Source organism: Misgurnus anguillicaudatus, chromosome 12, assembly GCF_027580225.2.
Source record: "Misgurnus anguillicaudatus chromosome 12, ASM2758022v2, whole genome shotgun sequence".
NCBI lineage: Eukaryota > Metazoa > Chordata > Actinopteri > Cypriniformes > Cobitidae > Misgurnus > Misgurnus anguillicaudatus.
This window is the reverse complement of record NC_073348.2, coordinates 855,934-878,566: the sequence shown is the minus strand read 5'-3', so window position 1 is coordinate 878,566 and position 22,633 is coordinate 855,934. Positions and strand designations below refer to the sequence as shown.

The following is a 22,633-nucleotide window of genomic DNA, read 5'->3' as shown; positions in this document are numbered from 1 at the left end:
TGTAAAACATAATTATTCAACAACACAACAATACTCCATTGTTCATGAATTGGTTAAATGCATTCATTAGTTAAACATACTAATTTTCACTTTCTCTAAATATAAAATAGTTATAAAGCAAACAACTTGTTTATTGAAACCAGCTGTTCTGTGTGTTTTCCCTTCAGGGCTTTTTACAGCCCCCCGGCTCCCACACACACACACACACACACACACACACACACACACACACACACACACACACACACACACACAAACCTACATATCTACCAAGTGGGGACGTATGACAGAACACACTAACTTTGTGTACACCCCTATCTGAAGGGTCTAGAGACAAAATAAAGATATCCCTGCACTACTGGAAATGCCCTCATTACAGATATCAGTTGATATTTTCAATAAAAGCCTTCTTTCCAGACCTGACATTTTGCCTTCACTTTGGGGACAGTATTTTTTATGTCCAATTTGAGGACAAACACAAACTCTGATCTAGTCGACTTTTGAGGACAATGGTGATACACAAACTCTGATTATGTTAACCTTTAAGGACTTTAAGATTATGCTGTATATGACTCACTCTAATAAGCAACATTACAATTCAAAGTTCAAATACTGACTTGAAAACAGCCTAGTGCAGATATACAGCGGTTACAGTTAAGTTCTTCTATTATTTAGTGATTATTGATTGGTAAGCTGATTTTATGAATATATACTACTTCAACATACATAAAAGACAGGAATTGCCTAGTTCAGTGGTTCTCAACTCCATTCTTGGAGGCCCACTGCTCTGCACATTTTGTATGTTTCTCTTATCCGACAGACTTAGTTTAGTTCATGGTGATCTCTACTAATGATTTGAATCAGGTGTGTTAAATAAGGGAGACATTGGCTGTTTCTCAATATGCGTTCTTCAGCGATCTTGCGTCCTCGTGTCCTCGCTCTACGTCATCATTAACGGTCGAAGTTCATTCCAATTCTCAAGAACGCAAGGACAGAGGACGCATGAAAATACCCGGATGTGTTCTTGATATCGAGGATGCATCGAGTGCAGCCTTGCTGAAATCGCTTTACGCCCCAGAAGTCATTGCGGCTAAACTTCCGAGTTCGTTCTTCCCAGGTCGCCTGGCAAGACCGATCTCCACGAGGACGCAAGTCCGTTCTTTGCGTTCTTGGAATTGAGAAACGGCCTTAGAAAATGTGCAGAGCAGTGGGCCTCCAGGAATAACGTTGAGAACCACTGGCCTAGTCAATGTCAATAGACCAAAATTATTGCTTTCTTGAAATCCAAGACTCTGGTGATACACAAATTCATATTTTAAGTCACTTTGGGCAGTCTGGTCATACACAATTCATACACAACAACATAATATCACTTTGGTTGAAACACAAACTTGGATTTTAAGTCACTTTGAGGACTTTGGTTGATACACAAACTCAGATTTTAAGTCACTTTGAGGACTTTGGTTGATACACAAACTCAGATTTTAAGTCACTTTGGGGACTTTGGTTGATACACAAAGTCAGATTTTAAGTCACTTTGGGGACTTTGGTTGATACACAAAGTCAGATTTTAGGTCACTTTGAGGACTTTGGTTGATACACAAAGTCAGATTTTAAGTTACTTTGGGGACTTTGGTTGATACACAAACTCAGATTTTAAGTCACTTTGAGGACTTTGGTTGATACACAAAGTCAGATTTTAGGTCACTTTGGGGACTTTGGTTGATACACAAAGTCAGATTTTAGGTCACTTTGAGGACTTTGGTTGATACACAAAGTCAGATTTTAAGTTACTTTGGGGACTTTGGTTGATAAACAAACTCAGATTTTAAGTCACTTTGAGGACTTTGGTTGATACACAAAGTCAGATTTTAAGTCACTTTGGGGACTTTGGTTGATACACAAACTCAGATTTTAAGTCACTTTGAGGACTTTGGTTGATACACAAACTCAGATTTTAAGTCACTTTGAGGACTTTGGTTGATACACAAAGTCAGATTTTAAGTCACTTTGGGGACTTTGGTTGATACACAAAGTCAGATTTTAAGTCACTTTGAGGACTTTGGTTGATACACAAACTCAGATTTTAAGTCACTTTGAGGACTTTGGTTGATACACAAACTCAGATTTTAAGTCACTTTGAGGACTTTGGTTGATACACAAACTCAGATTTTAGGTCACTTCAGGGTCTCTGGTCATACACAAACTCAGATTTTAAGTCACTTTGAGGACTACAAGAAAACAAGGAAAAATGACTTCCAAACCATTTATTTACCATGCAAATGCGTGCTATAAATGTCAGAAGTTTTAGGCAATATCAGTAACAGCACTTAACCATAAACACAGTTACTTAAAAGTTAAGTGCATTTTAGTTTGCCAATAAAAGTGTCAGTATAAAATATAGGACAGTATAATCAATGAAACTGATATGAACTCTTTCACTCTTTTCTTCACCTTTACTTTCTTGCCTTCTACCTTGCTCCTCCCACTTCACTTTCCTTTTGCTCCTCCCTCTTCTCTTTTATCTTTGCTTCTCCTTTTATCTCTTTACTTTCAGTTCACTCAATTAACTTCTGTCTACATTGAACAATTGTAATTACAATTAAAGGAAATAAACAATACTGACATATTTTAAAAGTGCATATAGAACAGAATATGTTGACAGAAAAAAATATCAACATGTAAACATATAACAACATGTAAACATGCATGTAAACAAAGAATGAAAATTAGAAATTTGTCAGTTCAGCTTGTTCTTTTTGCTTTCCTCAGCTTTTTACAGAAATTATCGTCTAACCATTACATTCAATCCTCTCTCTTCTCCTGTCTTGCTTACCTCATTAATATTCTGTTTCCTCCTGTACTCAAACAAATTCTCCCCCTTCATACACCTTTACTCTTCCTTACTATTTTCACTCATTTTTAAAAAAAAACAGAGCATGATGTGTAAACTATAAATATAGTTTGTCTGAAAGGAACCTATTATATATTACAAACATACAAAATGATGAATCGTTTGCAGAAGAAAAGCTTTTGTTTACATCATATATGTGTGTACTGTGTATAATAATTATGTAGCTCATACACACACATGAATGTATAATTTGAAGAAACAAAATCTATTTATATTTTAAGTGTTTATATAATATAAATTACATATAAACATGCATGTGTATTTATATATAGATAATTATTATACACAGTATACACACATATGATGTAAAAAAAAAAAAACTTTTATTCTGCAAACGATTAGTCATAATTCATCATTTTGCAGCCCTAAACATGTTAAAAAGTTATTCTAGAAAAGGCATTCATTATTTTATGTTTTTGTAACATGGCAACTTTTCCTCACCATGCTCTGTTTTTTTACAGTAAAAAGAAAAGTGTTTTTTATTTGCTCCCCTATAATCCACCCTGTTTTTTTAAAGTGGTGATCCTGTTTCTCACATAATTTTTCACACCAGTCCAAGTACGTTCCTTCAAGGCTTCTGGCTCTGCTTGAATGCATCTCTCGCAGTCTTGCTTACCAGGAACTTTGCATGTCTTTATGAACTTCATCATGTGTTTTTCAACAGCTTTTACCTCAACTTCTTCCCATTTTCTTTTTGGAGGTATTGATGAACCTATAAAGTGAAAAATCATATCCTTATTACAACTAAAGTCAATGGGATTTATTTATCAATCAAATGTAGAAACAAGCGCAGATCCATGCGCAAACACAATCTTACAACACCACTCATGTGTGATTCATTAAACTTTCATGTGGCCAATTCCATCACACAAATGAATGGGTGTTGATAAATGTGGCGAATGAAAACTATAGTAATTTAAATAATATACCAATATAAATGAAGCCTAGCCCCTAGAGAATATGACATGAGGAAACATAACCTGGCCACACAGAGGAACATCTACATAGATATTGAACTTTGACATTTCAAGTTCAAACAAAGTAGCTTGAAAAGCAATATTCATGCAGTTGGGAGCCAGATCACTAAAAAGTAGAGCTGCAACTAACTACTATTTCTTCTGTCGACTAATCTAGCGATTCAGTGGCGGTTCTACACGGAGGCCAAGGGTGGCCCGTGCCTCTGTAGACATGTCCCTGGCCACCCCTGTGGCCACCCCGTGCTGACCAAATAAATCAGTATACATTTATTTTGATTTTACACGCGAGCGCCAAAAGCGGAACTAATGCGACGCAACGTTCTTTACAGGCAAATTGCAAATTAGAGCGGCGCACCCAACACTGTAGATGCCTGCGGGTGCTGCTCGGTGAGTGTCTCAATTCGTTCCCAATCTCCCGATGTTGTGAATGTGTATATGCAGGTTTGGGCACTGGTAAGGAGCTGACTTGACATTGGGACACTGTTGTTCTCCTGTGACGTGGCTGCTTAAGCGCGTTCTGATCATTCACAGCTGTTACTCATCAACAACCGGCAAAACCAAACATCTCGCTAACTTTTTAAAGTTTACACATTGTAAAAAGCGCTGTAATTATGCTCTTACATATACGTGCATAAAATTGGAAGAATATAATTAAATGTTACATATAAAAATGTTTACAATTTAAAAAAAAATATTTTTTTAAATACTGATTAGATTGTGGTCCCTAACTGTCTAGCAATGTGTGTTTATATGTAAACTAAAACAAACGTTTGTCTTTATAAAAGTTTGCATTTCATAAAGTTTATTGAGTAGGCTCGCATGATTTTCGGTTGGGGGGCTTTAGAAAAGAGCCAAGCTCCCCTTTTGCACCTGCACTTACTCTTGTATTATATAAATATTTATATGATTGTAAAGTAAAATAAAGTTTACGTGGCAGTTTCCCGGAAAGGGATTAGACTAGTCCTAGACTAAAATAAATGTAAGAGCTGTCCAAACTGAAAACAACTTGCATGCCATATCTTAAAATTCACCAGTGCCCTTTGTTTTGCTTCAAAATGCACACAAGTAATGTTTTTAGTAAGGCATGTTTGTTAAAACTAGTTATGTTTCCTAATTAAACTAAGGCCTAGTCCTGTTTTAAACTAATTCCTGTAACCACTATAATCTTTAAATATAATTTCTTGTCATTTTTTATGTGCCCCTCTGGTAAAACACTGGCCCCTCCTTGGCCCCCCTAGTGAAATTTGTCTAGAACCGCCACTGTAGCGATTATTTTTCCGATTAGTCGACTACTCTAACAATTATTTTTTTTATTAATAAAGTGTTCTTTTTTTGATTTATCTATTTAATCTGTTGGATAATCTGTTTTCTACTCTCTGTCGGATCTGACAGTCATTGGTTGTTTTATTGTATTTTAACACATCTGAATGCTATTTTCACATATTATCTGTTCTGTTGTCAGACATATAGAGGCGTTTTTCCAGACAGGGATTAGACTAGTCCTAGACTAAAATAAATATAAGCCCTGCTGAAAAAAACAGCATCAAACCAGCATGGACCAGCATGGGAATTATGCTGGTCTATGCTGGTTTAGCTGGTGGTCACAGCATACCAGCACCAAAACACAACATATGCTGGTATGACCAGCATGGGATGCTGGTGGTAATGCTGGTTTAGCTGGTGCTAATGCTGGTTTAGCTGGTGCTAATGCTGGTGCTGATGCTGGTTTGATACTGGTTTAGCTGGTGTTCACTAGCAAACCAGCACCAAAACACAACATATGCTGGTCTTGCTGGTATGCTGGTTTTTTCAGCAGGGAGAGCTGTCCAAACTGAAAACATCTTCCACTGACATATCTTTAAATACATCAGTGCCTTTAGTTTGGCCTCAAAATGCACACAAGTAATGTTTTTAGTAAGGCATGTTTGTTTAAACTAATTATATTTCCTAATTAAACGAAGGTCTAGTCCTGGCTTAAACTAATCTCTGTCCAGGAAACCACCCCAAAGACTATTAAAATAGTGACAAAACATGACCCAATAACCTTGTGTTTAATTCAACCAGCTGTTACTTTAACTACTAAGTTACTAAAATTTTGATTTATAAACGCGACATCGCAGACAATTCGGCGCAAATTAAAAAAATTGCCATTACACAGAGTTACTACAGAAGACATGCGCGGGCATAGGAGAGAGAGAGCTCGCGCACAAGCACATAGAGAACCAGTGTGTGTGGGAAAACACTGCTAACCTTTCATGATAAACTCGAATCAGTCGTCTTCTCTGTCAGTAACATCTGACGTTTACGTGAAAATGCAAGTACACAAAGGAATCCGCACGGAAAACACAGCCAACTTTTAATTCTTTCACTCAGTGTCATGTATGAGAGGTGCTGTCTAGGGGCTTCACGCAGAGAAAGAGAGAGAGCGCACGTGCACAAGAGAGGCACCACTGAGCGCTCACAACAATAAATGAATCCATTTTAAATTAAAATAAAAATGTAAATGTTGCGACCATTGTTGATTTTGTGGCGCACACAAACAAATCAATGTATGGAAAACACTTCCAGGAGCAGAAGCAGCCATTACGCGAGATGAATGTAAACAGCGTGACGCGTCGACGCATTTTACGCATGTCGACGTATTTTCGTAGTCGACGTAATCGATGACGTCGACGCGTCGTTGCAGCACTACTAAAAAGAAATTGATATTTCACCAAAACGCCAACATTGTAATTTTTAGATATGTGACCGAACACGGAAAGTAGGGACACAAGTCTGGGGCAGATTCTTAATGTGTAGTATCTAAGCTTTCCAGCGATGTGTAACACATGGGAATCTGATCATATTTGGAGAAGTTGTTGCCATTTGAATATAGGAACTCAAAAGACCTCAAAGCGGAGATATAGCCTGTTAAAGTTTGGATCATTTTCACCTCTGTTCTGCTGGGAGTGACAATAGGGCTCATTTACATCTCATTTAGCTAAGCCATACACCCTGTAAAGCCGTTTTGAGATACAGATGCTCTATCATCATATGTAGTTTTTTGTGAAAGAAGTCTGGATGAAAACAGACAAAAAATAAACAGGACTTTTTGTGTTTATCACAAGTCGCATCCAGTCTGTTTCAGACGTGTGAATCATCCAATGACCATTTTTGTCCACAAATGCCATGAAATATAGAAATATATAGTCTATTGTTTACATCAGATTTCGAATGAAAGTCTGGTAATAGATTATAATATATAATCTGATGACCATTTACGTCGTAACACTTTATATTACTGTATCGCTCGATCGTTCCTCCATCAGCCAATGACTTCATGGCAAATATTGATAGACAAAATACGTAGCCAATTACATAACGAATTCAACAATCATTGTGTGATTTTTTGTGTGTTCGACTTCATGTGGCGCTGCAAGAACTGACAGGCGGATGACGTCAAAGTACTGCAAGAGCGAGTCGAAATTAGACTACTCCGTAAGATTTCTTGAATAGCTCGAATAGCTATGAAACGAAGACGACTCCTAACTGTGAGTATTTTTGGTAAAAACAACCATTTTAGTGAACATAGGTTGGTTTGGGCTACAGTGGGGCTCCTTCTCAAGAGGTTAAGTAGCCACGCTGAGGGCAGGGGCAATAACAAAAGAAACAATGGCTGGCTTATCCAGTATGTAAATGCACACAGACGACGACACCACCTACTGCATTCTAGAAACTGCGTAAAAAAAGCAGATATCAACCTCAAAATGTACCCTTTTAAATATACAAATACTGCTATATCAAACATGTAGAGGCTACTTCGTGATCTCAACAGATTCTGCAAAAAATATAAAAATGCTTTTCTATCATTAGCTCAAAAGTTGTTCTGCCGACTTGTGTCACTGGTTTCCGTGACGGGGCACATATTACTGTTTTTAAGACTTGTATATACCCAATTTACCATATTACAGCTGTATAGTAAAATCCTTTTTATAATTAAGTATTCTGCATTGATGCATTTAAATATAACAATGTAAATAAAAATCATACTGTGTATGTGAATTTCATTGCAGGTTTTTCACATAACAGTGTAGGCAGAAGGCGGTTGCGTTTACACTTGGCATTAACATGCGACCTGTATCCGGATGTTGTCCACATACACATTGAAAAGACAGCGTCTGTGATCTGAATGTTATCCGATCTGTGTGTCCTGATGCAGAGGTAGTCGAGGACGCATTGTGATCGGATCTCAGTGTAATGTAAACGCAATCCAGCCATCGTATCTGCATTAACAGGTCAACATCACAAAAAAACCCCGCCCACTATCATCTCCTCTTACTGACAGCTGTCAAAAATAAAGGACGTTAGGTCATGGAGCGCAGGTGAGAGACGCATACATTCATATTTGTGGAGCAATGGAAGCTACGCTTAAAAGTATCTTAATAAATCGATATTCAAAAGCATTTTAACACTGCTGACTGTATTTAAGTTATTCAGGCATATGTTATATGTTCCTATTCATAGAGAGATTTAATATTTAATGGCAGAATTCAGGATCGTTACAATGTTTGAGTTTCCATGGTGACATATCAATGTGAATGTTGCGCTTCTTTCTGGCTGTTTCTGTCTCATTTAACACATTTTAAGTTACTTTAAAACACGTACAAACCATAACAACATTAACCAAATACATTTATTCAGTGTTGGTTTTATGCAAGGTTACTTATGTGTGTTTGTAAATTACATTACTTCTTACGCACTATGAACAGGAAATTTAGGAAATTGTTAGCTCTTTTAATTAAATCATATTAAAATTACCAGGAAACATAACTAACAACAGTTTATGGTTAAAATATAAATATACATAAGTTCAGGCAGAGCCAAAAGCCCTTTATTAAGGCAGAATAAAACAGTGGAGTCGGTCATGTTTCACGCGGATTTTGTTGTTGATTTAAAGCATGCGGGTGAAAGTCAAGTTTAGGTAAAAACAGGATATTCATCCGCGGTGCGGACGCTATAAAGGCTTTTAAAGAGAAGGCTTTTAAAGCTAAAAAATATAACGCTTAAAATGTGAACATCACGGTTGTTGGGGTTGCTAGTTATTCTCTGCTGTTGGCTTCTCAGTAGCACTGTACAATACGGGATTGCGGTTAGCGCGAAAACCCTAAATCATGTGGCTAAAGACAGCTGTACCCATTTTGATTGACAGCTATCCACCCAGCGCTCCCGCACGGGATCAGGTCACACATCCAGATACAGAAGCCACATTTATGTGACAAATGTAAACGCGCCGTGTCCTGATATACGAATGATCGGATCTGCGTGAACGGATCACCGAGATCGCATGTTAATGCAAAATGTAAACGCAGCCTTAGTGAATAAATGACAAATCACATAATATATGTTTATCTATTTCTTCAAACTGACTGTACAACAAACTCAAATTTTGAAAAGCTCCTGTCTTGCTACTGTTGCCTATAGGTATTGTATTTAGTAATTCAGGGTTTGCCATTTCTTGCTGTTTGTGTAGTTTAAAGATTTTTTTTACCTTGATCTTTCTGGGAAGCAGATGGTTGATCAGTCTCTGCTGGTACTGGTGATGTTGTCTGAGGCAGGTCACTACAATCCTCTTCATCACTTGACATTGAATCACCTTCGGCCTCAAGTTGCTCTATAACAATAAAAGGAATCTGTGTATCAATGTATTTTTTGCAAAAGATGATGAAAGATACAGATTTGCAAATATGTAAAGCACAGACGCGCACAAAAATCTAATTTCATACATACCATTTGGGTCGATTTCAATGTCATCAAGTCTCTTTCCTTTAAAGCTGGACAGTGTTCCTTTCTCCATTGCCATTAAGACCTTACTCATTTTTGCCAGCTGCAATGTCCCCTCTGGTAACCGGTAATACTGTCTGTGGATCCTTATATCGTGACCGAGAAAATCAGCCAGTTGATCTGCTTCATTTTCATCAAGGTTGAGAATCTTTGACATGGTAGCTATGTGTTTCCTGAGCCTGGTTGAGGAAAGAGCTTCAGGATTCTTAATGCCACATTCACGAGCAGCTTTACTTATGCACTCTCCTCCTCTGTAGGCAGACATTGCACCAGATCTGGCAAACATAAAAGGATTCTCATTTGGGACACCACAAGCCTCACGTGTTTCAACAAGCAGCTCCATGGCAGAAACCAATGAAGGTTTGAGGAGGACAGGGACCTTTCTCTCTCGCTTTCCACGGATCTCTACTCTGGTAAAGTGTTTACACAGCTTCCTCTCAAACTCAGAAAGACAGATGGCTATGTCTTCATGCAGCTCAGAAGAATCCCGGCTTTGAAAAGCTGACAAAAGCATCCGTGACACCTCACCTTCTCTTCGTCTATTGAACAGGATAACTTGGGAGAGTGTGACTTTGGCCAAAGCAGCATAGCTGTCTGCAGAGGGGCAGTTTTTAAGTTTATTAAGGAATTTATCCCGTTTCTTTTCTAGATGTGCGTGCAGGACTTTGACATCCTGAGTGAAAGGAATGATCTGTGGTGCATTCCACTTGGCTTCCTTCAATGTAGTTATAGCACCAGCAGAAATGTATTCATTCCACCTTGCTTGGTGTACTTTTCTGAAGTCTCGAGCACACTCAGCACGCTCATGGTCTCCATACATCATCGCATTACTTTCAACAATGCTACAGATCTTTTTTAAAGAATGTCCAAGTTTGAGGGCTAAAGAGGGAATGCGGTAAGAGTTCTTCTCTTCGTCAAAGCCAGACACAACTTTCACAGCTGATATGACATGTTTGAAGTTTGCTGGTATCATGAAGTCCTCCATTGTTTTCAGTGGGGTTATCCTTCTTGCTTCAAGAAGAAGTCTGCCAACTTCTCTCATTTTCTGTCGGATGTAGTCATGTTTGGTCACATCAGATCCCATCCTGTTAAACATGTGCTCTCCCAGTTGCATGATGCATCTGTCACTATGAATCACCCTTGAAACTTCGTCATAGTTCATCAGGGAAAGTACTTTCTTGAAACCTTTACTCACCTCTAAGCCAACAGGTGTTTTTAGGGCACAAAGAGATCTTACTCTTTTTCTGCCCTGAGCTTCATCATCCTTTGGTTTAAGTGGACAGTTTTTAATGTGTTTCCATAGGCTGAGCTTGTTGTAAAGGCCTTGACAGTGAATACAGTGGATAAATTCTTTGGGGTTTTTGCACTTTTTTGGACGGTAGCAGGCAATCATCTCACCTTCCCCTTTTCTCACCACATCTGTGTTGTGAGCAAAGTTGCCCTTTTTTCTAAGAAGGTTTAACTTGACTCTTCGTTCTTTGGAACGTTTTGGGAAAGCTACAGCCTTTGCAACCTCTACTTCATTGCGATGTACAAACTCAAGGTGTCTTGCCATTTTTGCATATGGCTTAGAGCAATAAAGGCAATACTGTTTTTTGTTATATGACCTGCTCTTTTTTTGTGGTGATGGCATTGACTGAACCAAAGTCTTTTTGTCAGATGAGGTTTCGGTCTCTTCAGTTTGGCATTTCATCCTTTTTGATGACACTGCTGTCATACATTTGGCAGATGAACTACCTGCCTCTTCAGCTTTCCTTTTTGAAAGGGGTGATTTAGTATGTCTTAAACGTTTGTTGGGTCTAGGATCACTACATTCAGACTTATTGTTTGATCCATCTGAACTCCTTTCAGCCTTGCTTTGTCCAGAAGCACTTCCATCTGATTCATCTGAGCTGAACTGGGGTATGTAGTCAACATCACTGTAGTCCGTAACATCTGAATCACTGTAGGCACTCCCAGAATACTAAATGAGAAAAATGTTACACTTACTTAAATCATGCAAAATTATTTCTTTAACTAAATGTTTAAAAACTTGCTTAATGGGATAGACAACTGCCAGAATCCAACTGATTTTCAACAAGAGGAACTCATTTAAGCATATAAAGTGCATGGTTAATTACAAACCTGTCTTTTTCTTGATTGCCTTAATGAGTGCATCTGAAAAAAGAACAAACAAAACTAATGTACATAAAATTGTATATAATAATTAAATGTAAATAATAATAATTTAAAAAATAAAACACTTAAGAGCAAAAAACAGTTATTTCAACTAGATATATTTCAAACTGTAGCTTAGCAAACAAGGCCTTAGTAGATGGCACACTTGGCACGGTTTGATAATCACAAACAGAAACTCTGTACAATACAACTGTATCATAAAATCTTTTTGCACCATGACATAGATGATAATAATATTAGGTCTGTGAATTCACATTAAACAGTCATTACTAATCTCAATTACCCACCTCCATTAAAGATAGTGTCTCAGACACCTGTGATGAGGAAATCACAGGGGTGGAAGCAGCACAGGGCAAGGGTGTAGAGGGATGCACAGGAGAAGAGGACGATGATGTGGTCATCACAGGTGATGAGGGCTGCACAGGAGAAGAGGACGATGATGTGGTCTTCACAGGTGATGAGGGCTGTACAAGTGCAGAGAAAGATGATGTGGTCATCACAGGTGATGAGGGCTGCACAGGAGAAGGGTATGAGGGCAATACGGCTTTTACAGAGGTAGACATTGCACAGGGTGCCTAAGACGGTGCATTAAATGTGTATGCTATAATACTGTCTGTAACTTTAAAAGAATAATTGAAAAAAAAGTTAAAAATAAAAGCAGCATGGAAACTGTTCAACGACTATTAACACTTTAAATAATAAAGTCTTAATTGACTGAGGTGCTAATCAAGTAATGTGATGATCATATCCAAATATTACTCACCATGAAATATTCTTGTGATGGCTCTATGGCAGTCTTTTTCGTTTTAATTTGTGCTCTGTTAAAGCGCTCATGGCAATCTTTGAGTTTCTGAGGATATATGAAAAGGTATTAAACTTAAAATAAAAGTAAAATGTACATAATGTTAAAAGCTGTGACACTCAAAGACATTAGGCAAAACCAATCAAAAATATAGAAAACAAAAAGTAAATATAAAATATTGCTTAATTTCAAGTGCTCTGGTTTAGATTAAAGGAATAGTCTACTCATTTTCAATACCAAACCATGTTACCACCCCAACCAAGAACCGCTGACACATCCCTCTATCATCTGTGCGCGCGCACGCAAGCGCTGGAGCGCGTTGCGACACTTTGATAGCATTTAGCTTAGCCCCATTCATTCAATGGTACCAATCAGAGATAAAGTTAGAAGTGACCAAACACATCAACGTTTTTCCTATTTAAGACGAGTAGTTATACGAGCAAGTTTGGTGGTACAAAATAAAACGTAGCGCTTTTCTAAGCGGATTCAAAAGAGGAACTATATTTTATGGCGTAATAGCACTTTTGGGAGTACTTCGACTCGGCGCAGTAACACCCTCCCTCTCCCATTATGAGAGTGAGAAGGGGAGCGGACTTTTCAGGCGAGTCGAAGCACTCCCAAAAGTGCTATTACGCCATAAAATATAGTTCCTCTTTTAAATCCGCTTAGAAAAGCGCTACGTTTTATTTTGTACCACCAAACTTGCTCGTATAACTACTCGTTTTAAACAGGAAAAACGTTGATGTGTTTGCTCACTTCTAACTTTATCTCTGATTGGTACCATTGAATGAATGGAACGAAATGTTGCAGCGCGCTCCAGCGCTTACGTGCACGCACACAGATGATAAAGGGATGTATCAACAATTCTTAGTTAAGGTAATAACATAGTTTAATATTGAAAATGAGTAGACTATTCCTTTAAGAGCAAGCCAAATAAATTTAGTTTAGTAAACTAAATAAGGAAACCCATAAATCTGTTAGAAAAGATATAGCACATAAAGTAAGAAGAGTCTATGGGCCAGATCTACTAACAGCTTGTGCCAGCGCAAACCATCATTTTGTTACATAACGACTGTTGTGATTTATTAAAGACTTGAATGTCTTTAAAATACAAAATCGATTGTGGGACCATTGTCATGTTTGAATAGAAAAGAGCTCTGCCCGAACTGCTGCTATAAAATTAGACACACACAATTTTGGAAAATATCATTATATACTGTAGCATTAAGATTTGTGCTCACAGAAATGAGTAGTTAAATGTGTTCACTAGAAGTTGCCGTCCAATACTTTTGTCCATATAGTGTAACTAGTTATCTGATGAAGTAAACGGCCTAAGATACTTTCTGCATGTATAGAATGGTTACCATTTTATTCTCTGATGTACTTGCTTTGCCTGACTGTTGTGGCTCAACTTGCTTATGTGGTTCATTGATGTACACCTTATACAGGGCAGATGAGGAAACAGGAGGAGCCTGATGGAACTGAAAGTCAGAAAAGAAGAGTTAGGGGGTAAATTTTGTACTGTATTTGCTAAGCTTTTGTATGGTTTTGTTTTATACTGTGATGTATAAAAGACAGTGAGATGCAGTAATATAAGGTACACGTTCATCTGTCCTACAGTAACTTTAGCTGAACCTACTTTTTAAATCTGTCAGTATTCCTCTGTTTAAAAAAACAAACAAGAATACGTTTACTGAAAAAATGCACGATTTAGAAGTTGTGGCATTGTTTCACAGAGGATTAAATGCTTGTCCAATATGTCAAAAACCTCTCAAATTGCTAGTTTCCCACATGACTGTATAGAACCCGAATATAGATGTTTTGTGTACTTACCAATTTCTGCAAATCCAAACTGCTGACTGGGCTTTTATCACTGGATTCTGTTGATGATACCTAAATGAAAGATTTGAGAAATATGAGAACACAATCATATGGTATCAAATCAGCATAAGAGAAAAATGTAATCATGAAATATTTTTAAAGATTCTTAGGATATACTTGACAGTACCTTAGCTCGCCAAGGCCAATCTGAATCTCCATAACTGTAAGTGATTTCTTCTCCTGGTTGGATATCTCGTACAGCAAAAAGACACAGATGAGGTTTTTTGTTCACTTCAACAGTTCTTATTTTGCATGTAGGATTTCTGTGCTCATCATTTACAAGTCTTCCCAAGGACCCATCTTCCTTGGATGCATCCATGCTATAAATACATAAAAATACCACCAAGCATAAGAGACTGATTTGTAATCTTGTACAGCAGTTGTTTCCTTTATGCCTGTACCTCGTAAGAGTAACTTCTGTAAACATATCTTAACAACTACATGAAATCAAAATGAGTTTTTTGGGCTTTAAGGCATTTTACATCAGTGGGTTTGGTTATATGGTCTGCTCTACAAATTTTGGGGCAGATTCCTGAACAGGGCTAAAGTCTATTTGCAGACTTGAATACAAGTTTGAATTGTCTGAACAGAAAACAGCTTTCACTGAGATATCTTAGAGAGCGCCTATTTCATTTCTAAAAAAAACAATATTATTTTGTGTATTTTGTATAATATAATGTGTTCATGTGGTTTATGGTTAAAAAACACATTATTTTCCACGTAAGGTTTATTTTTGTATTTCCAGATTTCACTCTCTTCCTGAAACGCACGGATTTGAAAAGCTGTGTGCCTAATTGGTCAGCTAATCTGTATGTTGTGATTGGTCTGATTAGCTCTGTCAGCTGGAAACGTGAGACTTCTTACCATGATTGAAAGATTCAGTTACTAACAGGAGTTACAGGAGTTACCTTACAGGTTGAGTTCGAAGCAGGATGAATTATGATAATGTCGGTCTTGTCTACATCACCAATCCCAGGAAGTAAACCTTTTGCCTACAATCCGTGTGTTTGTTGTAATCCAAGAAAAGAGATTTATGTTGGAGACGATAACTCGCGTCATGGTTTACTTTGGGGTTTGTAACTTTTGCATATTGTTAACATGTACAAATACACACTTAAACACCAGAGGAAATTTAAAAACAATAGGTGCTCTTTAACATATCAGTGCCACTGTTTTTATCACAAGATGCACAGCAAATTTTTTTTGTAAAATGTCCTAATATTACTAAGCCCTAGTCCTGGATTAATCTAAACCCTGTATGGTAAACTGCCCCTTTGTTTCTGCTTTTTTACACACAATAAAAATCATCAGCTGGGTACTGAGTGCGTCATACCAAATGTGCAGAGACGAGGATCACCAGGACCCAGGGGCCGGTTGCATAAACATAGCCGTGACATTAAGACTGCGTCTTAAGAATTATTCTGACTAACTAGCAATTAGTTAGGGCTAATCAGTCTTATTATTTGGATTTAAATTAGACCAATCTACCTTTCTATGTAACATACTTAAAACAGTTATGATCAGTCTTGAAGAAAAAAATTCATGACTAACTTTAAAGACTAGTCTTAAAGTTTTATGCAACCGGCCACAGGAGTTTTGGTGAACTAACCCTTAACCGCCCTATTACTTCAAGACAACTCTATACTCACCACCAATTTTTGCCATGCCACTGAAAATCAAACAAGAATGTGTTCTCAACGTCATTGTAGAGTTTAGATTGATCAAGGCTCTCCTCTGAAGTCAGAAGTTCACCTCTGTATTCAAGGACAAAATCACCTCTAAAAAATGCTTCAGTGGTGAAAACTCCACGTCCTAAAAAGAAAAAAATACCAGTAAGTTCTGATGTTCCTTTAAAGTTAATTATTATTTTCATGAGCTCTTATCCAAAAACAATAATAAAAATTACTAGATCTGAAGTTTTATCTGTGGTATCCAACAAATTTGGACATTGCCCTAGTTGGATCTTTCATTTTGTTGTTGTCGGCTGGATTAAAAGGAGTAAAACAATACATTTTACCTTGATAATTTGTTATATAAGAGGTCATCATACTTAAATGAACATCACAAATTTGAAAACGTCCGAGCTATTGAAATATAACAGTTTTTTGCACCAAGCCAGGAAAATGGTCTATTCAGGAATGTGCTGAAATATGATGTCAGAGTAGAATTGAAACACCTCCCCAAACCCATATACAATGACCACTTTTGTAGCCCCGTCCACAGCTTTGCGTGACATGTGTGGGTCAGGGGTAAAGCAAACCATGCAGTGTCTCAACAATCAGTAAACATTAGGGGTGGCACGGTTCATGAAAAAAATCTGAACCGTTCAGTTCGGAGCGTGTGTGCGTCGCACGGTTCATGGCATGCGCAATAGCCTCGTGCCCTGTATGTGACCTTGCCTCAGATGGCGTGTTTCCCTTTCGCGAAAGAAAAGTTGACTGTTGTGGAGAGTGAGTGCTGCAGGTTATGTTACATGTAGAAATGGCAAGTGGGAGAGAAAAGGAAGTCTGCCCGGAGTTGGATGATGTTACCTACAATGACAGTAGAAAAAAACAATAGATAGAACTGCAGTCTATGGGTTGAATTTGTTCAAACAGCCACAGGAGACCGCCTTCTCTCCGCCCATTTATCTAAGCTAAGGTACTGAACGTCTTTTCTGACTTCTGCCGCGAAAACACAGTGAACGTGCGCTATTTTTAGCCTTTTATTGATAAAACTAAAGCGGCTGATTTCCGCGTAGTTTCATTTTGCTAGCGTAGGAAAGTTGCACGATCTTATTTCATAAATTGCCTCTTAAAGTAACCAGGACAGAAGTGGTCAAAAGTGGAAAAAAGAGACGGATTTAAATATTACAGGTGTAAACATTGTGTTTCTCTCTCGTCCACATATACTCTCTGCAGTATTTAAGCAGCCTCTCAGTGATAAATCTTAAAGCTACACTGAAGTTGGCAGTTTGATAAATGCAAGTTATCTTTGTGTGCTAAAAAGGCACTTAAGATGGATATACACATTCTCCTTTTTTGCCAAAAAAAGAGAGGGTCCCAATAATGTGCTTAAAGTCAAATTCAGTTTGTGCATGATTACATGATATAACTTTTTTAATAATGTATCCTAAATTATGGATAATTACTACATTAATAAGATAATACATTTCTGGAGTGTTAAAAATTAAAAGTAAAAATAACAACAAGAACCGAGAACTGTGGCCATTAAACCGTGATACGAACCGAACCGAGGGTTTACACAGTGAGTAATACATTTTACTTTAAGTTACTACGCGTCACTACTGTTTAGTAAAAGATCGCTTGATATGTCCTGTTGTAACATCAGTGTCTAAACACGTATATTTTACTGTTTTAATTTACTAAAAAAATTAAACCATTAATAAAGGTGCAACACTTAACAATATGACTGTAATATAACGATAGAAATATACAAAGTTAGTGATAAGGAAGAACTTACCAGCCCTAATTTAGATTCTGATGCCTGCTTACTGTGTTGTATACGGTAATTTAGGCAAGTCGCGTTTGTAAGGTCCAACATTTAACAAAGCTTTTTTATCATATAACTGTGGTATGTAACGTTATGTGTATGTAAGAGCAACCTCACAAGCACAATAGAAATATACAAAGTTAGTGATAAGGACTTATCAGCCGTGGTTTAGATTCTGATGCGTGCTTACTTGTGTTGTTTATGGTAATTTAGTCACGTTGAGTTTATAGTTTTGTTTATACTTTACTATACGTATTGTCATTTATGGGTATCATCTTTAGCACCCAGAATCTTTTGTGGCTCAAACATATTTGTGTTCGGCTGCTATTTTTACACATCAATGTTTTTAAAACATTTCCCCACATGTAATGACGGGGATCATAGCAGTGGGCGTTTACGTCCAGGTCTTCACTGCGGCCCCCCCTTCAAACGAACCATTATCCAGAGAGCAACTAATCCATGTTACAAACTAACCTATTACTTATTGCCTTTGATGTTTTTGAATGGAAAAACCACTTGAACATCATAAGTAGATATCAGACAACAGTAGTAAAACAATAAAATCGACAGATTCATTGCCCCTTTAAGTCAGCAGGATCTATCACAAGAGTCCATGTAGAGTGCACGTGACACAATTTCCATCATGCATTCACTAAGGGATTTTGAAGTAGGTAGCCCAGGCGATGTGTTGCATTTTGTCGCAATGCGCATGCATCAAAAGTCTGTATGCACATACAAATAAACTATGCTTTGCAACTTACATTTGCGTACATGAAAGAAAACCGTCTATACTACAGAATTTATCTTACCTTTATATTTGCTGATAACTTGCTCATAAAGCTCAGGCTTGTCTGTTTTGCAAGTAATGTGATGCTCAGCATCCTGTTGAGGTCTTTTTCGTTTTTTCTGCCTTGGTATACCCAGCATCATGGCGACTGCAGTGACATGCAATGACTGAAAATAATTAAATTAATCAATCGATGAATCAACCATAATATTAAGGTTGCTAAAATTGTTTACCCAAATAGCCAACAAATGGTATAACATATGTATCTAACTTATGTATATGCATGTATACTTTTGTAAATATACATATAGCTTAGATATATACACACACACACATACATACACAACTGTAGTTAACTTAGATATACATACACAACTTAAAATCTTTAAAGATATCTGTGGCTATTCGTGCCACTGTGCATGATAAGAAAATCGCATGATTGAAACTTAGATTAAACAATAAGAATTAATTACTAATTACCCAATCTATTACTGCTATTTCACATAATTTTACTAAGCACTTAGTCGTTTATGGACAACATTAATAGATCAGTTAAGTAAGTTAAGTTACTCTGAAACCGAATGTTTGTTTACTGACCAATGCCAATATCATTATAGGCTACTCAGGAAGATAATATTTTTGACCACAAACCGTCAAATAAGATAAAATATTTCACAAATCGTATGTTAATCCTGCTTATCTTTCATATTTTGCAAAAATATGTTATTATACATAGGACTGAACTCACCTTTCCTCCTATAATGAGCGCGTGTAGTCTGCTTCGCGGGAAATTGGGGCTAACAGCGGTGATGTCATTATCACGTGTCTGCATTTCCAGGGAAACGAATCCACTGCTGCTGACTTGCGTAGTAAAAGTGTCGTTGATAGGAAGGTCGAAAGGATGTCACGTTGAAATATCGCGTGAGCGATTCGAGCACGTATTGATAAAGTTTGATCTCGCGGTACTGTGATGTCATATCTTGTTCGATCTGCGCAGCGCTGTATGAACACAGCTTAGTGTTTTTGCTGTTACGCTACAGACAAGGGGATCAGCACAGCACCTCGTGCTACTGTCCAAAACAACTGCTATTTACAGAGAGATTCCTCTAAATGTTGACAAATCCACATGGAAATTAATTGATGGAATGTACTTTTAAAAACATTTAATACATACAACAAAACAGCTTAATGAAAGCTCTGTTTCTTGAGAACATTTACTGCTCCACCTACAATATCTTATTGGACTGTCTTTTTTATTACCTAATAAAAATTAAACATGCAACAAAGCTTTTTTAAACAAGTAAAAAATATAATATAATAACTTTTGACCCAAATTGAACACAGCTGAAACAGCTAATCAAGGTGTTCAGGGTTGCTTGATAATTACAGACAGGTGTATGAGCAGGGTTTTAGACACCTGACCTAGGGTTTAGGAATACACAATGTGTAACTTCAGATTATGAATACCCAGGGTTATCTCTTAACCCCTGGTTAAGCACGAACAGTGTGACACGTGAAACAGATAACCCAGGATTCCGTTAACCCGGGTTTAGAATAACCTGGTGTTAACTTTTCCAGTGTGAAAAGCATGTTTATATGTTGATAACCTCAAATGACACTAAATCTCCTGTTCATTTCTTCTGGTTGTGTAGTTAGCAGTTTGATGTGCTGCTCTGATGTGGAGCATCAGTGGCTAAAACAAGTGGGTTTCAATGTTTACATGCACAACAATATTCAAATAAAACAACTGCAAAACTAAGATGTAAACAGTGGTTTTTAATTACTCTTATTTGGCTAAAGTCATAATCAAAGTAAACACAAATCAAATTCATATTAATATTTTAGCTTCATTATCAAAGTGCATCATGACCTACACACTTCAATCACAATACTAACGTTGTGTGGGAGTTTTGTGACTGGACACATATACACACACAGTGGTCAACCGTTTGGCTGTAAACAGATGGCTTCAAGCAGGAAAGGCCCTCTAGCTAGGTTTCCAACTGTCCCGTATTAGTCGGCATGTCCGTATTTTGGGTCTCATTGATTTTAGTCCTGTATGTGACCTCCCATGTCTTGTTTTTGACTGCTACGTTGATCTAAACAGTGACTGATACAACAGGCTTGCTCGACTTCTTGTGGCTCCACAACAACTGAGAAGCAGATGACGACAAAATCCAACAAGAGTGATTTGAGAATTCAGACAAAGTGGACTGCTATCGAAATGCTCTCGCGGTACTTTGATGTCATCCGCCTGTCTGTTCATGCGGCACCGCATGAAGTCAAATAAGTAGCAAGCAGTGCTGAACACTTGAGAATAATCTCAAACACAATCAGTATACGCTAAAGGGGGTCATATAATATGATATCATGTTATCCTTTTATTATTTGTGCAAAGATCTTCATAATTAAAATGCTCAGTCTCAATTACAAAGAGATCACTGATCCAGACCTGCGTAATAAATCGATCTTAAAGGCCCCAACAAAACATTTCCAACTTTGCTTGGACATTCTCACACTTCTAATTCACATCCTGTGTGTTTTAATTAAAGTATTTGAAGTTGACTCTGCAAAACTACAGCTCACAGAATCATTGAATCTATGTTAGTTTTAGTTTGTCACATGTAAGATGAACATGAAGGGGATAACGTTTAATTACCCTTAGTGCAGAAGTCACAACTGTTTTGTCTTCCCTGCTGAAAAAACCAGCATACCAGCAAATGTTGTGTTTTGGTGCTGGTTTGCTAGTGAACACCAGCTAAACCAGCATCAAACCAGCATCAGCACCAGCATTAGCACCAGCTAAACCAGCACCAAATCAGCATTAGCACCAGCATCCCATGCTGGTCATACCAGCATATGTTGTGTTTTGGTGCTGGTATGCTGTGACCACCAGCTAAACCAGCATAGACCAGCATAATTCCCATGCTGGTCCATGCTGGTTTGATGCTGTTTTTTTTCAGCAGCGTTATACGGTAATGGTTCAATTTAAGGACTGTGTTAAAAGTACCTGCTGTACCAACAAACTGTTAATAAACCCATTGTATGTTGCCAAGGCATAAGAGTTATTATACAATTTTAATTAAGGGATTAGCTATCATTTGGACAAAATACACTGTATACAAACAAAACCATGCCTGCACTGCTGCAGCAGAGCACCTTTTGTCCTGTATTTGGTGAGGGTGACAAAGTTAGCAACCCTACATCTAACACATATAACAAATAATTAACTGCACTTTAAGCTTTCGTAATATTTAAAATAAAAAATAATATAGTATCACAACAACGATGAACTTTATGTTGTTCAGGAGTAACATGGGGATGTAATAATGTCTGCGATTAATGGATTTATTCTATAACATGTAAAATGGGAACATGAAAGCATTAAAAGCATTTTATGTAAACACCTTAATTTGAATACTGTATTATTTAGAATAAGGTCAGTAATTAGATTACTACTGTCCATGTAAACATAATCACTGGCTGACCCTGCTAACTTTACTTCAGTGGACTGCACCTTTTAAATTAAATGATAAAGTTCTCTAAACAAACAGCTTATATGACTTTATTTCTGAATGAGAATTGTATATGTGTTGTAAAGTGTGATGTGCTACTGTGATGTCGGGGGAAGGGCGTTTAGACATGTGAGGCCTGAAATCCATGACTGACAAACTGCTAACTTTACTTCAGAGGACTGCACCTTTTAAATTAAATGATACAGTTCTCTAAACAAACAGCTTATATGACTTTATTTCTGAATGAGAATTGTATTGTAAAGTCTG

The 22,633-nt window shown here is 37.4% G+C and overlaps 1 protein-coding gene and 1 long non-coding RNA gene across 3 annotated transcripts in view; one reads left to right on the top strand and one right to left on the bottom strand.

Annotated features, from left to right (window-relative positions):
• The window catches only part of LOC141368922 (uncharacterized), a 60,505-nt gene that overhangs the window by 4,108 nt on the left and 33,764 nt on the right, over nt 1-22,633 (top strand). The gene's annotated exons all lie outside the window — the stretch shown is intronic.
• On the bottom strand, nt 3,215-22,338 carry LOC141368921 (uncharacterized). 2 transcript variants are annotated; one of them, XM_073873754.1, is made up of 12 exons: nt 19,600-22,337; nt 18,874-19,018; nt 16,222-16,384; nt 14,700-14,892; nt 14,525-14,584; nt 14,056-14,172; nt 12,653-12,739; nt 12,177-12,401; nt 11,836-11,868; nt 9,658-11,674; nt 9,419-9,541; nt 3,215-3,626 (listed from the first exon to the last, which is right to left on the bottom strand). In XM_073873754.1, exons 1-12 carry the CDS (start codon nt 19,681-19,683, stop codon nt 3,406-3,408), a joined length of 3,468 nt encoding a protein of 1,155 aa, XP_073729855.1. In that variant the 5' UTR covers nt 19,684-22,337; the 3' UTR covers nt 3,215-3,405. The 2 variants fall into 2 exon arrangements, with proteins under 2 accessions (XP_073729855.1, XP_073729856.1); XM_073873755.1 differs by lacking the exon at nt 11,836-11,868 and having other exon boundaries at nt 19,600-22,338.